This window comes from Myodes glareolus, chromosome 3 (genome assembly GCF_982192425.1).
Source record: "Myodes glareolus chromosome 3, mMyoGla1.1, whole genome shotgun sequence".
In the NCBI taxonomy this organism is placed as follows: Eukaryota; Metazoa; Chordata; class Mammalia; order Rodentia; family Cricetidae; genus Myodes; species Myodes glareolus.
In genome coordinates this window covers 17642574-17660443 of record NC_142028.1, presented here as the reverse complement: position 1 = coordinate 17660443, position 17870 = coordinate 17642574, and the positions used below count along the sequence as shown (strand labels likewise).

Sequence of the window (17870 nt, the reverse complement as noted above, 5' to 3'; positions counted from 1 at the left end):
TCCCGCGCAGCCCCGGCTGGCCTCCAGTCCTCTGTGTAACTGAGGATGACTTTGAGCTCCTGACCCTTCTGCTTCAACCTCCCAAGTGTTGGTATTATAGGCAGGTGCCACTACATCTGGCCGTCGATGCCAATTAACAATTAATGTGTGGGTCAGAGAGATGGCTCAGTGGGTAAAAGTGGCGGCCTTACAAGTCGGGTGACCCAAATTCAGTCCCTGGATCCCATGTTGGGAAGAGAAAGCGGCCCCTCTGACTGCAGACACACACCGGTTTTGAACCCGTGGGTCTATGGGACCCACAGAGCTGTGTACTCTTCTGCTTATGGGCCCTGCCTCTGCCAGACAGAACCTACCAGGGCTGAATACACGACTGTCCTGTCCATCTCCAAACCTGTTTCTCCCCTCAACCCTCCTCCTTTTAGTATTTTATTTTGTTTTAAAGCCATGGTCCTTTTTTTTGTTTTTGTTTTATTATGTAGCTCAAGCTGGTCTCGAATTTGTAGCAATCCTCCTGCCTCAGATTTCCCAGTGCTAGAATCACAGAGGTGCACCACCATGCCCAGATATCTCCTCTTTCCTTTTCGTTGTTGTTGTTACTGTTTTGCAATCTCCTAGAATTTGCAGTGCAACCCAGACTGGCTTAGAACACACAGCAATCCTCCTGTCTCAGTCCCCCGACATTCAGGGGTTGCAGGAGTATTCCATCACCCCTAGCTCCTCCTCTTTAGAAAGTAGAACCATCATAGACTTGGTGACCAAGCCAAGGTACTGATGTCTCCCCCCCCCACCCCCACTTTCTTATCCCTTACACAGGATGCTAAGGATATCTCTTCAAGGCAGTGGTTTGCAGCTTGGCAAAACAGAGTCACCTAAGGAGGTGTTCAGACCCACAATGGGCTCCGCTCCTAGGAACTCTGACGTAACTGGGCTGTGTGGGGCCACGGCAGGAACAGTACTCGGCTTTCCAAGTCCCACGCTCAAAGCCAGAGGCCCTGGGCACCCGAGCCACCCTGTTCCTGAGAAGCCAATCTGATCAGCGGGGCTGGGATTGGGAGACACACTCCTCAGCCACAGGGGCTCATGGGGCTCATGACACAAAAACAATCAAGCATTGAGAGAAATATTTGATGCCATATTTTAAAAGTTGAAAAACCACTGAAAAAAAAGTCCTTAATAAATAACATGTCAAATTTTAATAAAAATCGGCTCTTGTGGTTTGGCTGCCTTCAGATTTTATGCTATTGCACAAGAGAAGTAATTAGGCTCCAATTTCCAGCCTTTGTCCCTCTGGGTCCCTCTTACAGGCTTATGAAGGCTGAGTTCCTCTTACGTGTAGCATGAATTAGAATTTATGCTACACTTACGCGTTTATGAAGCCTGACAGCAATAAACAAACAGAGCAATGGAGGGATTTGTAGTTTTTTTTCTTCCCGGAGAAGTCTTAAAGATGTGTTTTAGTTTGTGTGTGAATCTTTGTCAATGTACGCACATGAGTGTGAGGAGGCACACCTGCCCCCCCCCCCACAGGCCAGAAGAGGGTGTTGGGTCCCGGGGATGTAGAATTGCTGTCTTTTGTGTCCTGCCCAGTTTGTGAGTGTGGAGCCTGGGCGCTGCGACCTGAGCTCTGGTCTTCATGATTGCTCAGCGAGCACTCCTCACGACTGAGCCATCTCCCTTTTTTTAAAACATGGTTTCACACTGCTGCGGCCTTGGCCTGCCTGGAGCCTATTATGTAGCTTAGTTTGGCTTCAAACTTTCGTGAGCCTCCTGTTTTAGGCTCCCAAATTCTGAGATTACAAGTACAAGCCATTATACCCATCAATGGGAGTCTTGGGTTTGTGAACAAAGAGGTTCCGTTTTTCTTTGCCTTGGACTGTGGCTGCTTTGGAAGCTCGGATCCCTTGCTAGGAGTCTCCTCTCATCTGCCATAGTCATATGATTTCTTTCAGGACAGAAGCCTCATGTGCACACTTAGCTGGTGTCTGGAACCTTCTATTGCTGCTCTCTTGGTGAGTGTCTGCTTGAGAAAGTTGAGCTGATGTTTTTATTTATTTTTGTTTTTCAAGACAGGGGTTTCTCTGGCTGTCCTGGAACTCGCTTCATAGACCAGGCTGGCCTCGAACTTATAGAGATCCGCAACTGAGCATCTCTGCATCCCCGAGAGAGCCACCTTGATGTCTCCTGAATACGTCAGTTCTGAGGTCTCTCATAAAGCGCAACTTAATCTTAGATACCGTATCCTTGAGGAGTGGCAAACGGGGTAACTCACAAGAGACCAGAGCTGAACATCGGGCTGGCCCGTTAAGATGCTTTGAACTACTCCGAGAAAAGGACTTAAGTTTTATTTACTTGATAATGTGTGCCAACGCTGGGACCCCAGAGGCCGGAGGTGTGTGGGATCCCCTTCGGCTGGAGTTACAAGTGGTTGTGAGCCGAAGTGGGTCCTGGGAATCTAATCTGGGTCGTCTGTGAGAGCAGGAAGTGCTCTTAGCCGCCGAGCCCTCTCTCCAGCCCCTCCGGCTTATTCCTAAGAGAATTATTAGCCCCCAAACACCATTGTCTCTTTCTGCCATATATGCCCCACTCACCCAGTGCGCACTGTGGCTTAAGACAAACACACACACACACACACACACACACACACACACACACAGCCTTTGTTATTTTTAACTATGTCATCACACAGACACTCAGTGCTCTCAGGGGAACACACTTAAGTTGCTAACACAGAAATAGAGACACAGGGAGGCCTTACAGAGGGCAGGGACTGGCCTAGCAGTCAGGAGAGCTGGCCTGCCACTACTGACTCCTGAGTGGTCATCCCATCTCTTTGAAGTTCTGCTTTTCCTCCTGCAAGGCAAGGGGGCTATATTCGACCCCCAAGGACATTTTGGGTACACGTCTCTGACGTTAGTCCTCTTGTGCCTGTTATATAAAAGAAATCTGGGACAGGTGAAACCACCGGGATGGACGTGGTGCTAGACACAAAGACAGGACAATTAGTAAGAGGCACCAGCTCATCAAAGATGGTGAGGAAGCAGACGGCCTTTCATGGTCACCGCTTGGTGCACTTTATGAGCATCAGCTGCTAATGGCACATGAAAGCAGGGCTGCTGCTCCATTATCCCTGCTGTCCCTGGGTGGCAACTCTGTGGGAGGTCACCCGCCGGACAGCCCTTGGGAATATCCACAGTGTGTATACTGTCCATGGTTGTGGCCTGAGAATTCTGCTACCATTTTACAGAAGAGTCTAAGTCCATCAACGTTTGGACTCTCTGTTTCCCTTCCTTCCTTCCTTCCTTCCTTCCTTCCTTCCTTCCTTCCTTCCTTCCTTCCTTCCTTCCTTCTCTCTCTCTCTCTCTCTCTCTCTCTCTCTCTCTCTCTCTCTCTCGCAACAGGTTTCCATCATGTAGCCCTGGCTGTCCTAGAACTCCATATGTAGATCAGGCTACCATCAAATTCCATACTCAGGTCCTTTTTAATAAAAAATACATTTATTTACTTGTTTGCATATGTGTGTGGGGTATATGGGTGTATGCATGCCACAGTAAGCGTGTGGAGTCGATTCTTTCCTTCCTCCTTATGGTTCCTTGAGGGGAACTGAGAACAGCACGTTAGACTTGGCAGTAAGTGCCTTTACCTGCTGATCCATCTCCCCCATCTGCTGCCTGCTATCCCACCGCTCTTCCTTCCCTCCCTCCCTCCCTCCCTTCCTCCCTCCCTCCTTCTCTCCCTATATTTTTCAGGTTGTTTAGACAGCGTTGGAGATGGGACCCACGGCTTTGTGCATACTGGGCAAATATTCTACCACTGTACTATTTCCTCAACGTTTTTTGTTTGTTTTGTTTTCCTTTTTTTGAGACAGAGTCTCTCTGTGTAGCCCTGACTATCCTGGAAGTAGCTCTTGTAGACCAAGCTGGCCTTGAACTCATGGAGATGCACTTGTCTCTGCCTCCTGAGTGCTGGGATTAAAGGCATGAGCCACCACCACTGAGCTAAATATTTTTTATATGTGGTCCTGGGAATTGAACCCAGGGCCTCATGCATTCCAAGCAAGTACACTACCACGGAGCTACACCCTCAGCATTTCTCCTCAGTCTTTTAAAGGTTTCCTTATGGAAAGTAGCACAAAACATTTTCCACTCACTAGGATGTCATTATGAAAACAGAACCTTACTTACCTAAGAATAATAAGTGTTGTCCAGGAGGTAGAGATATTTGGATTCTCTCTCTCCATTTCTGACAGACATAAAATGGTATAGACATAAATAGCAAACAATAGAATGTCTCTTAAAATATTTAGAATGGGGCCCACAAGATGGCTCAGTGGGTGAAGGGACGTACTGCCATGGCTGATGACCTAAGTTTGACCCCTAGGACCCCACATGGAGGAAAGAGAGTACTGTCTCCCCCAAGCTTTTTGTTGATTTCCACAAGCATGTCATGGCATGGGCCTCCCCAAATAAATACATTAAAATTTAACAATGTAAAATCAAAGAATGGAATTTTCATATGGTCCAGAGATATCTATCACTTTTGGAGATATATTTTAAAGAAACAAGAACAGCCGGGTGTGGTGGTGTCCGAACACCTTTAATCCCAGCACTCAGGAGGCAGAGCCAGGTGGATCTCTATGAGTTCAAGGCAGTCTAGTCTACAAAATGAGTTCCACCACAGCCAAAGATACACAGAGAAACCCTGTCTTGAAACCCCCCCCTCAAAAGAAGAAGAAGAAGAAGAAGAAGAAGAAGAAGAAGAAGAAGAAGAAGAAGAAGAAGAAGAAGAAGAAGAAGAAGAAGAAGAAGAAACAAGAACAGGGTTTAGAATAGTGGCATTATTCACAGTGGCCACAGGTAAAAGTAACACACATGTCCAATGACAGATTTTCTGTACCTAGAAAATGGGGCAGAGGTGTGGAAAGTATGTTAGCTACTTTCCAAAGGAAGATCGCCAGGAAGTTATCCTGGGCTCTATCACAGACCCTGGCTCGAAACCCAAACGGATGGGGCTCGACGGTGACTCAGTGGGTAAGCATTTGTGAGGAAGCACGAGGATGAGGGTTCACACACCCAGAACCCACGTAAACGTCGAACACAGTGATGCTGATGTCTGTAACCTCAGTGTGCTCCTACTGGGAGACTGATTGATACTGAGGAGCTACAAAAGCTCCTGGGCCAGCTAGTTTTGTCTACACAGCAGCAAACAGCAAAGAGACTTTGTATCAAATAAAGAGGAAGCAACCCCTGGCACCTGAGGGTGCTCTCTGACCTCCATGTGCATGCCATGGTAGGAATATGTCATGCGTGTGTGTGAGCATGCTCACACACACACACACACACACACACACACACACACACACGCAAAACAAGCAAACCTCAAGAAACAAAACAGAACTCCTGTCACAAATAAATACAACATGGCAAGAGGTGGAGGTGAGGCTGAGAAGACTCAGTGGTTAAGAGCACGTACTGCTCTTGCAGGGGACTAGGATTGAGTTCTTAGTATATCAGGGGGTTCCAAACTGCCTACACGTCCAGGTCTGGGGATTGACATCTCCGTCTGGCCTCCACAGACACTGTACAAACATGTTTCCCATACAGACAAGCAGACTTGTATATATACATGTAAATAAAATCAATAAAACATCCCCCAAAGAACCCCAGATACATGGGTGGACATTGAGGATCTTACGGTAAGGGAAATAAGGCCTGTACACAGGGACAGCACTGGATGAAGTATGATTCTGTTATATGAAGCTTCTAAAGTTGTCAGATGCAAAGAAAGCAGAGTGGCGACGGCCAGAGATGGGGATGAAACATGGATCTGTTACTCGGGGAGTATAAAATTTTAGGTTTTCTAAATGAAAAAGTTCTAGGACCCTTTTGAGTACCACGACGTAGGCAATAGCACTGAACTGACCTGTTTGTTGTGTGTTTTGGGACAGAATCGCATTCGTCCCAGCTGACTGCAGACTGGCCAAGGCTGAGTGGAAACCACTCACTCCACAATAACTCGTGCTGTGATTCCGGGCACGTGCCGCTGTGCTGGGCTTGAGCTGAGCTGCTGGGCCCAGCTAAGATGGGAGCACTCCTAGGTATGGTTTTCAGTACAGCTGAAAAGCAGCCAGGGGTGCACTCTCCATCCAAGTCGCTGCCAATCTCTTTGTCGTATTAGAATGACCGCCCCCGCCCCGGGTCTCCACACCAAAGTGTTTATTCTAGTCCCGTTAATCAGAGATACCAATTCTTCCACGCCTTGCTAAGAAACACAAACAGGTAGTTAAATAAATGCAGAAGACACAGTAAAGTAGGGTGGCAGCAAGATTGTAATTGTGTGGGCTAGGGTAATCTTCAGAGAAGGGGTCCAGATGGGTTAGTAAGGGCAAGGAAGCAGAGAGGAAGGGCAGGGCGGATACTGCATGGACAGTGTTTCCAGCGAGTTCTCCTAGGCCTGTTAGGGTGGTGTTGAGCAGGACACAGGCTTCTAGGTTGTCCTTCTTCTGTTTCTGGTAGCTCTATAATCCCGCATCTTGCTGTGGGCTGAGTGTAGCTCGGGGGATGAGATACTCCTGACTGGGATCAACAGTCTGGAAAGGAATGGTTGTCATTAGCAACTCTCCGAGCCAAATACTGTCATTTCACTATCAATTAGTTCGTTAGTTAAAAAAAAAAAAGGCAAAACTTCCAAATTGCCCTGGTTTTATTCCCATTGCTGTGATAAAATGCCCTCATAGAAAGCAACTCAGGTGAGAAGGGGTTTACTTTCGCTTATTCCAGGTTGTAGTCAAGATGCTGGGAACTTGAGTCACACCATTCCCCATTCGAAGGCAGAGGGAAAGGAACGCATACTCACTTTGCCTGCTAGCTTGCTCTCAGTTCTACTTCTCCTCCTATATGATCCAGAATCCTCTGCCTAGGGAGTGGTTCTACCCACAGTGGTTTGGATCTTCCCATACTACATAAACTAACTATGACAAGCCTCTACCCATACAGCCATAGGTCAAGCTAATGTAGACAATTCTTCCTTGAGGTTCTTTTTCCAGGTAATTCTAGGCTGTGTTGTAAAGTTGACACTGGAAACCATCACACAAACCTATTTACATCAGGCTCCATTGTTGGTCATTAATAATTTTTTTTTTTTTGCAAAGTCATGGAATAGTTGATTCCTGGAATTTGAAAACGCATCCAAGAAACTCTACAGGACGGATAAAAAGCAATTTTCCTAGCTTGTGCAAAAGCTCCCCATCCCCACTCCCTTCTGCCAGGGTTAATTAGAGCAAACGACATGTGGCTCTGTCCTGGTCTAAGTGCCATTCAGGGAGACACAGATTCTCCGCTCCAGATGGGACAGCTGAGCTTAACCGACTGCCTCATAAGGCTCAGCGGACAAGCAATGTGAGGGTGACTTTCCCTCCTGGGCTGCAGCTCCTTGTGGTCCCCACAAAGCGAGAGGTTTTTCCTAGCAAGGTATTTTTGAGTTTTCCGCATCTGCCTGTGAGCCATGGCAGCTCGACGTGCCACGGGGTGATGTGTGATGTCCAATTGACTCAGGAGAGCTCCCTCTGCTTTTGCCCAAAAGGACTAAAATTGGTTCATCCATCTGGGCTTCCAGATGGTGACGAGACCCAGCCCTGTTGTCAAGATGACCTGGGCTGTCGGGGCTAGAGAGTGGTTAACGGGGGAAATTGAGGGCGCAGGGGGATAGATTTAGATAGCCCGTGCTAAAGCCAGACTCAACACTCATGCGTATTTACACCCTTCCGTTGATACTGCTGCATAGCTTAGCCAGCCCCTCAACATCATCCAGATCTCGATACATTGCTTGATCCTTCCTGGGAAAAAATACACTGAGGTGGTGGTGTGAAGGGAGACTCACGGCGTTTAAACCTAGGGCCTCTCCTGTGCCAGCGGGTGTAGCTTGAGACTGCCCTGCCCTGCCTGTCCTCCCTTGGACCAATAAAGCCACTGGACACACATCCTGTAGACTCCAAGGAAAGTGTTTGCTGTGTCTTCCTGAGCGAGTGAGTCGAGCATGTTTACCTGCAGCTGAATGGGAGTACCATGTGCAGTTAGAGCTACATCCTCCTCAGCTCCGTCACTGTCTCGGGCTGAAAGCCAAAGGAGGGAAGGGCCATGTTAGTGTCGGACTCACCGGGACTAGGAGGTCACTCAGTGGCTCGCAGATTGGCTCTTGATGCTTTGAGGACTACTTGGTTGTGGCAGCTATTGAACAAAAAACCCCAATGGGTTTGCTCATTCATTCATTCATCTGGTTATTCCCTCATCTGCTGATTTAAGACAAGGTGTTGTGTGGCCCGGGCTGTCTTCAAACTCAGTGTGAAGCTGACACTACCTTTGAACTCTGGATGCTCCTTCCTCCAGCTCTCAAACACAGGGCGACAGGCGTGTACCTCCATATCCAGCGCTTGAAGAATCCGATTTAAGAGAATCTTTTAAACGTTTATGAGGAAGGCTGTACACGGTTAGAGCATGCGTGTTCAGGAGAAGCACACACGTATGTGGTAACTGCAAAGGCAGGGGAGTTGTTATAACTTTTCTGAAAATGGTCCAACGCTGGGCTGGAATGTTCTCTGACTCGGAGTTAACAGTGACCCCTGGGGTCATAGGCTTTCAATTGTCCCTGCAGGCTGACTTCTCCACGAGTTGGATTCATTTTATTGTTGTTGTTTGAAAAGGGACTTACTCTGTAGCCCGGGTTGGTTTAGAACTTCCTGCATAACCTAGACTGGCCTCAGACTTTTGGTGATCCTCCTGCCTCAGTCTCCTGAGTGTTGGATTTTTAGTAGTGTGTTACCATGCCCAACTTAATTGGATTCAAATTTTAAAACTGGAAATAATAATAATAATAAATTATTTCCAGGGTTTTCCCAACATTGGAACACCCTGGGTTTGATTCCTAGTACCACAAAAATGAGCACCTAGGGGCACACACATGTGCACATACACACACACACACACACACACACACACAGAATTCCTTAGAGAAATACTACATTGTCATAGAATCAGCACATAGACCGTTGTTTGTTTACTGACAGTCTTGTTAACTAGGCAGCAAACTCTATGAAGTCAGGGACTTTTGTCTCTCAGGCCCAGCGCCTGTTCCATACGTGCTTGTGTGTTTGGGTGCTCACAGACACAGCTGTGCCAGTGGGGGCCACACTTCGAGGCTGCAGTGCTGGTGACTGGACCCTGGAAAAGGTCGGCTTGGGACCCCCATCTGTGTTGTCTGCTTCCCTGCCCTCTCCTGTCTGCCAAGTTCCTTAACCTTTTGTTCATGGTGCTTCCTGGCGGAAACCAAAGGGAAACCTGGTGGTCACGACAGCTCGTCTGTTCCACAGGTTCCTGAGGATGCAAACAGTTGATGTCTATGCTGGTCCCTGGGGCTGGGACGTAAGGAAAGAGTGTGTGCTACACTTTGTATATTATTGATGGTGGTGTGGTTATGCCTGCCCTCGATAGCTTCCTCCTACTGACATTTTCTAGAGAGGTCGAATCCTATGATGGAGGAAATGCACATCTTCCCTTCAGTGTAGGAGAAACCGAATCCTTGGTTTAACTTTTGTAGTATAGTGGGACGCCTTTGCATGCTGTCCCTTGGCAACTAATTTCATCCTAACATTCTCATTAGACTGGGTCAAAAGTTAGAATAACCCGATGCACCCATTTCTAGTTTATTTTTTCACAGATTTATCAAAGTGCTGGTACTCTACATAAACGCCCTGGCCACCTCATGCTGTAGAGTGGGACTTGGCATCTGCGTGTGGAAAGAGCAGAGTGCAGTATCATCTTTAGTTAAATATGAAGAGCCCGAGGCTCCTAGAGGCCAGGGACCTCTCTGGTTAGGAAGCCGATGTTTCTCCAAGCCAGGGCTGTGAGCGCCCATCTGCAAGGTGACATGCACTGCGGTCCCAGCTACCGGGATAAGCTTCTGCTCCAGTCTTTGTGGGTCTCATCCTAGTCTTATCCAATGTTAGACCCAACAAATTCTGTCCGTGGTTCACTGCCTTCTCCTGTTCTGTGCTAGTTCCCCTCTGTTTCTGTGTCTCTCCCCTCCTCATCTAGAACTACTTTTTAAGAAGATTTGTCTTTCTAATTTATTATGCACTTGTGTGTTTGAGCTGTGAGTGCAGGTGCCTTCTGAGGCCAGCAGAGGGCAGCAATTCTTTATCTGACAGGGGTGCTGGGAACTGAACCTCGGTACTCTGCAAGAGTTCCATTTGCTCTTAAGAGCTGAGCCTTTGCCTAGTGCAATGGAAACTCCCAGTGACCTGTGAAGGTGACCTTAGTCAAGAAAGACTCCTGGTAATACGGGATACAGAGCCTAACCAAGCCACCCCCTGTAACCAGGCCAGGCTTCCAGTGGAGGGGTTGGGACACCAACCCAGCCACAAAACCTTTTGACCTATAATTTGTCCTGCCTACAAGATGTGCTGAGGTCAGGAGGCACAGAAATAATGGAAGTGACCAACCAATGACTGACCTAGCCTGAGACCTATACTATGAGAGGGAGCTCACCATCGAGGGTCAGGACTCGTGACACAATAGCCCAGAGACCCAGGATAGAGCAGCAAACAATAATAATAACAATAATAATGATGATGATGGTGAGGATGAAAAAGAGCTGAGCTATCTCTAGCCCTCACCTATAGCTAGTTAAAGAGTGTAGTGTGTTTTGTTATTGTTTTGCTCTTTTTAAATAGTGCTGGATTGAACATAGGTCCCCCTCTCAAGCTAGACAACACTCTACCATTGAGCTATAACCTCAACATTTCACCCTTAAAATTGTTTCGTTTATTACTTTGTGTGTGTCGGGGGTACGTGTGAGTGTGTGCTACAACACAAGTGTGGATGTCAGAGGACAACTTAGGTGCGATCAGCTTTCTTCTCTTACCAAGTAGGTTCTGGGGCTGCACTCAAGTGGTCAAGCTTGGCAGCCAGACGCTTCACACACTGAGCCATCTCATCAGTTCCTAGAGTGTATTCTTAAGTGGTACATTGAGGAGGACCACGCGATGTTTCCACATGTATATACATCACACAGTGTTTAAATCTAAGGAAACACATTTCCTTAGCCGTGTCTTTATGATGAAAACATTTCAAATTCTTCTTTTCTAGATTAAAAGCAAACCGGATAACACACAGTACACCTTACTGTGTAGCAGCAGGCCAGAATGTCTTGGCCCTCCCTAACTCTAAGGTAGCACTCATTCAATGACCTTCTCTCATGTCTCCCCACCCACTAGACTCCCACCTGGGAAGAGCCTTTCTACTCCCTATGGGTGGGAAATTTCTCTCTCTTTTTAAGATTCTGGTAACATCTTAGAGTGGCAGGAAAGAAAAACAAGACTCCCGTAAAAGAGCAAGCAAAAACTTTCACCTGGGTCCATTCCACTGGATTTGCCTTGAGAAAGTAGGTACACTTTGAAGAAAAAAGTGGGAACTTGTGAGATGGCTCAGTGGGTAAAGACACTTGCCATGAAAGTCTGCCAACCTAGTGGTGCTAGCTTCTACTGCGGAAGGAGAGAGACCGACTCCTGAACGTTGTACACATACACACACACACACACACACACACACACACACAGAGTATAGAAATAAATAAACTTCAAAACAACAAAATAAAGAATTATTGAAAAGGAAAACCCCCAACAAAAGCTGATGTGTCAAGGGAAGCCCAAAGGGTCTGAAGTTCGCTTTCTCATGGCTCACTCACTTTATACTCACTGAGCCATTTTTCACTCTGTTGAGCTTGTCACTTATCTTCGTCTTAAGACCTTTGAGAGCGATCACACTAATGATCCCTCAGCCACTGTACAGAAAACTGCCGGCCACACCTTGAGTCCTTTGAAGACAGGCAGGTCTTGCTTTAAGCAAATCTGAGATGAACAATATTCTACTTAATCTACAACGGATAAAGCAGGTAACAATTGGGGAGGGGCTGTCTTGTCCCCAGAAGATCTGTAACTGATGTTCTAACGTGTTTATGATCTCTTCAAGCCCTCGGTGTGAACAACTGGTTTAGTTAAGTGGCCATTGATTTGGGTGGGTGGGGGGGTTGGAGATAGCAATAATTTAGGAAAACAATTATTCTGAAATCCACTAACTTCAAATAGAAAGCAACATAGCCCACCAACTAATCAAAGAGGCATCTGTTAAAATACCGTCACCCCAGATACATATAAATGAGTTAATTTAGCACAAACATAATTCATAAATGACTTCTTCACTCATACATTTTAATTACTTCAATTATACGCTCACATTTTTTTGCACTATTCTTGGGTATCTTTATGATGACATTCCCAGCGCCTAACAATATGCTGCGCTTGTGAAATATTAATCAAATGCTGTGAGAATATATGGATATGTTTATGGCTCAAGTGAAGCTGAAGGTGGGGTGTGTAAGTGCAATCCTAGTACTAGCGAGACAGAAGTAGGAGGGTCAGGAGTTCAAGGTTAGCCTGAGCAACGTGAGACCTTGACTCAAAAAAAAAAAACCAAAAAGCCTTATGAAGAACAACCGGTTTGAAAATTCCATCAATATACAGCTGTGTGTGTGCATGCTCAAGTATGTGAGGGTGCATGTGTGTGTGTGTGCATGTGTGTGTACATGCTCAAGTATGTGTGTGTGCATATGTTGTGTGCATGCTCAAGTATGTGAGGGTGCGTGCATGTGTGTGTGTGTGTGTGCGTTTGTGTATGAGTGTGCTTGTGTGGGGAGGCCTGAGGTCAACCTTGGTGTTGTTCTGTAGACACTATTCACTATGGTAATTTGTACATGTGTATGGCGTGTGTGCATGCATGCTTGTGAACATGCATACACACAATAGGGGTTATAATTTGACGGTGAGTATCTTCTAGGTCACCCCCCCCACCTTACATATTACATACTTGAACCCAGGGTTTCTGATTTGGCTAGCCTCTCTAGCCAACTTGTTCTGGAAATCTCTTGTCTATCTCTGCCTGGTGAAGGCTGACATTACAAGGCTGCCGTGTTTGCCTGGCATTGTTATGGATGCCAGGATCTGAACTGTGGTCCTTATACTACTGGGACATGTGCTTTACCTACTGAGTCACCTCCCCAGCTCTGTCCAACATGTTTTTAAGAGACAGGGTCTCGCACGGGCTAGGTTGGCTGGACAGGGAGCCACAGGGATCTGCCTGCCTCTACCTCCGGAGCACTGGAATAAAGAAAGCATGCCACCACATCTGGGTTTTTTACATGGGTTCTGGGCATCAAATTCAGGCCTCATGTTTGCACAATAAGTCCAATATCCAGTTCTTTAGGAGCACATTGACAATTTAAGTAAATCTGCCCGTTTGCACTATGTCCGGTAATGACCTGCCTGACTGCGTTTGCAGCCAGATGCTGTTGTCTGTCATGCTCTAGAATTAAGTCCGTACGCTCCTTCAGAGCGACTTTAAAGCCTAATCTTTGCAAAGACTTCCAGGAACTGGATGAAGTCTTTAATCCCTCTTGCTGATCGGTTTCAGCAAATCCTTTGCCATCTCTTATTTTCCCATTTAGTAGCAATCCTTCAGGCGTTGGTTCGAGTTCATTTTACCCCATTTTTAGTTGGAGATGGAAATCAGTAGGGCAGCTGCCTCCCGCAGAGAAGCCTTTGCACTTGTGAAATTCTCTGCTAATCACCCCTTGACTCCTTTTCTTGCAGCTGCATAATTCTGGTCTTATAAACCCAGCGGTAAATCAAATAACAATGCCACTGGAGCCTGGGTGGCAAACAGCGTGAGTCAGAAGAGTCACCGGGCCACCGTGTGCCTCACGGACCTGAACAAAATGCCCTGTTTCAGGATAGAACTGAGGCAGAGCCTGGATCGGCTATGAGAAAGGCGCATAAAACTTAAAACTACCAACTCAGTTTTACTGTCCTAACCCTTTCTACACAGGTGTGACGCTAAAGCCCTTTAATCAGCCCTGTGGTTTTCCACAGAACCTCCCCAAGTGCCCCACACGTCTCGTCTCATTAGTGGATCCCAGACCTGTGCTGAGGCTGGAGCCCGACTAATGCTGAGAACAAGGGCATGGCTGTTCTCACCAGCCACACGTCTGCTTACTCACACTGTGATTATTACTTCAATAGACAAGCTTGTAGGCCAAGGAGATTTGCTCTCCAGCTAGCTCCACAGGCGCCATGATCATGCTTGTGGGTTTCCCCGCTGCTGGCTCTTATCTATTTGGGTTCTTGTTTTCCCTAGCTAGTTGTAACCCTACACCTTCTATTGCACTTCAATTACTCTCATTATGTTTTGATAACTGCATCTTCCCAGACTTAAGTTCTGAGTCTAGTCTCGACCTGAATTTTCAGGTGACTCCGCCCAACCTTGGAGGGCAATTTGCATTTTTAAAGCACTATAGTATTGATTTTTCTTACCCCCACAAAATATCAAATGACTCTGGCAATAACTATTATCTATCATCAGCAGACTATTTCCTGTTTAAAATGGAGCTTCTCTCTCTCTCTCTCTCTCTCTTTCTCTCTCTCTCTCTCTCTCTTGACAGGGTGTCTCTGTATAGACCTGGTTGTCCTGATACTCAGTGTAGACCAGACTGGCCTCAAACTCAGAAATCTGCCTGCCTCTGCCTCCTGAATGCTTAGATTAAAGACGTGTGCCACCACTGCCCAGGTTTTGCTTTGTTTTTGTTTTTTTGAGACAGGGTTTCCCTGTGTGGTCCTAACTGTTCTGGAACTTACTCTGTATACTAGGTGGGCCTTGAACTCAGAGATCTGCTTTCCTCCAGCCCCCTGAGTACTGAATGCTGGGATTAAAGGTGTGCACCACCACCAGCTCAAGAAATGGGTTTTTCTAGTTTTAATTGGATAGTAGGATAGTTCTGAGCAAATTAAGAATGGAATTCTTCTGCAGGCTCTGAGACTTTCCTTATACTTTGTTTTTGAGACAGTCCTAATACAGCCTGGAATTCATTCTGTAGCACAGGCTGGCATCAACTTTACGTGGACTTTTTTTGCCCCAGTTTCTGGGATTATGAGGTTGTTATACCCCACCTGGCAACTCTAACTATTTTTGTCTGTTTGAGACAGGGTGGTGTCCTCGCTACAACACCTTAAACACATTTCTAACGTTTGGGGGGCATGGAATAAGGGTCATTATAAGCATACTTTGGAATATTATGATACTACAAGAACTTCTTTGTCTCTGGGATTACACAGCAAAAAAAACAAAAAACAAAAAAAAAAAACAAAAAAAAACCAAAAAAAACCCCCAGCAACTTTGATCCTATCTTCAGGTAGAAACTACAAAAGGAATTGTAAAGACCGACAGACTGCAATCCCCGCCCCCACCCCCAGACCTCAGGGATCTGATGGGAAACATCCACAGCAATACTTAATTTTGTAGGAAGGATATTTAGCTTCAATTTCCGACTTTCCATCAGCGGAACTGAAAAGAGCTAGTAGATGCATTTATCTGGACAGGATTTAATTTGAATGTGTAATTAGCTAACGATAACAGCTCAGAACGTGTATGTACTTGAAAGCTTATATTCAATGTTCTTGAGCCTGGCGAACATTATGTGTCCCATACAATCAATATATGAAATAGCATCTTTGTTACCCAATAGGAAGAAAATGGGAGAAATCAGTTGTCTATTAAGACACCAAAACTGATGTAAAACCGTGGCACTGGGCTATAGATAATGTCAGATGTTTCATAAGAGGCATTAATGAGGCTTGATATGTTTCCAGATAACTGAAATTAGCCACTATTCCCTCCAGGTTGACAGGAACCAAGCATCTTTGGGATCACAGATAATGTCAATCCCCAACAAAGCAGAGACAGGTGGCTTGATTTTATATATGGATAAACACGTGACCTAGAAATTATCAAGAAAACGTCACATGAGCAGTTGCTCCCTGCCGAGTAATGATCCCACATCTGAGCTTCTGCTTAGCATTCAGATCAAATGGTCTTTCCTGTTGCCTTTTAGAACAGAGCCTTGATTTTTTTTTTTTTGAAACAGTGAACAATTTGCAAAATAGAAACGTTGAAGTTGTTGAACTCTGTGACTCTCCTGAGTGCTGAGTCCCACAAATCAGTTTTACATTTTATCTGGGTAAATGAACTTGCAGACTTAAGCTTTTCAAAATGTCAATTTCCTTTGCCTGGGTTTACTTTCGTGCTTGACAGCCAACATGCCTGAACTCACCATGGCCTTATGTATCACTAGCCTGGGGCTGGTTAACTCATTTTACTCTATTTGTTTATTTAATTATTATTTTTGAGGCATTCACGTAGTTCAAGCTGGTCTTGCACTCTGTGTCACCAAGGAGGACTGTGAACACCCGAGCCTCTCGTATCCGCCTCTGTGTGTGCTCCCACACCGGCTTAGTTAACTCATTTTAGAGTGGATGGTTTTCTTTGCCAAGCATCAGCAACAGTCATACCTTTTCCTTGAGAACCTTCAATTCTTTTTGTCTTGTTCTTTTCACATAAAGTCTACGTTTTAGGAGATCTGCTTTCCACTGGGTTCCAAAGGGCTTTGTCTCTATACTTGACACAACTCACCAAAACTCTGGCCTGTGCCAGTGAGCCAGCTCTGGGGTCTTTCTGCCTGCTTAATCCCCTCCCCGCCACAGTCCCTCCGGGTTGTACCTCTGGAGAGCTCCTGGTTCTCCATCCTGAAGCTGCGCTGGTAGACGGGGACCTGGCAGACGTTGCCTTGCGGAGGACACTCCTGCCTGCTTGATCTGTAGAGGATGCACAACTCGGGGATGATATACAGCAGCAGGAAGACCCACGCGTTGGTGACGAGGCCAATGCAAATGACCGCGTCGTCCCACTGCGGCTGTCGTTGGAGCTGAGGGTTGCCTCTCAGGAGCATGGAGATCCACACCACCCAGATAATGATGGAGACCAGCACGGTGGCAAAGATGAGCCTCCCGTGCTGCTTCCAGTTCTCGCACGGGCCACAGAAGGTGGCCTTGGAGACAAAGAACGTGAGGGCCATCAGGAAGAGGACATAGATCAGGAGACAGACAAAGTCTACGTTGAGCTCACAGGGTGTCATGTGCACGAACATCGACCCTCTCGTCATGATGAGGGTCACGTACTCTATGGCAATGATGATCTGCAGTAGGCTGACACCAATAGCAATGAACAGGATTGTTGTCCAGCAGAAGGAGACTCTACCGCGGACCAGCTTCACCAGGTTGGAAGCGTGAGCCAAGAGACAGGAGAAACAGATAGCAAAGAGAACCCCAAAGAGGAAGTAGCGGACAGGGGCGGTTTGTTGGTTGAGCTGGATGATGAAGGCAAAAGCAAGTCCAAAGAGCCCCAGCACACCCAGCAGGAAGAGGAACTGTGTGGGAAGCACGTTCCACTGGCTGCAGTCCTGCACCCTCCGCATGAGGAAGAGGATTGCCAGGAGCAGCAATATTGTAACCACTATGCCAATCACCGCCAAGGACTCCAGAACGATGGTCCATGGCCCCTCATTGTCACAGAAGAGGTAGTAGTCTTCCGTGGACTTCACGCAGTCCTCGTACATGGTGGCTTATAGGTAGACCTCACAGGAATGAGTGTCTGGTCTCCTGTGGGGGAAAAGAAAAGATGAAGGTAACTTGTGATGCTAAATTCACTCACAAGAATGCCTGCTGGGTGTCCTGTCCTTCATTCCATATGAAGACACCCAAGCATTTGCAGGGAATGGCTTTGCAAAACAGTCACCCAGACACAGGAGAGTAACATTTTATTTGACACCAATCTTCCTGGCTGGGATAAAGATCTGATAGATACAAGTATAGTCTACAAATGTAGGAATGCCATCTTCTCCACTAACCCCGTATTTATAACTGCTGTGTACAGGAC

General features: G+C 46.5%; 1 protein-coding gene across 2 annotated transcripts; it reads right to left on the bottom strand.

Annotated features, from left to right (window-relative positions):
* Window positions 1–6307: 6307 nt before the first annotated feature.
* Gprc5d (G protein-coupled receptor class C group 5 member D) lies at window positions 6308–17586 on the bottom strand. Of its 2 annotated transcripts, XM_048432850.3 has the most exons (3): window positions 16656–17586; window positions 8040–8107; window positions 6308–6586 (listed from the first exon to the last, which is right to left on the bottom strand). In XM_048432850.3, exons 1-3 carry the CDS (start codon window positions 17548–17550, stop codon window positions 6515–6517), a joined length of 1035 nt encoding a protein of 344 aa, XP_048288807.1. In that variant the 5' UTR covers window positions 17551–17586; the 3' UTR covers window positions 6308–6514. The 2 variants fall into 2 exon arrangements, with proteins under 2 accessions (XP_048288807.1, XP_048288808.1); XM_048432851.3 differs by lacking the exon at window positions 8040–8107.
* Window positions 17587–17870: the final 284 nt, after the last annotated feature.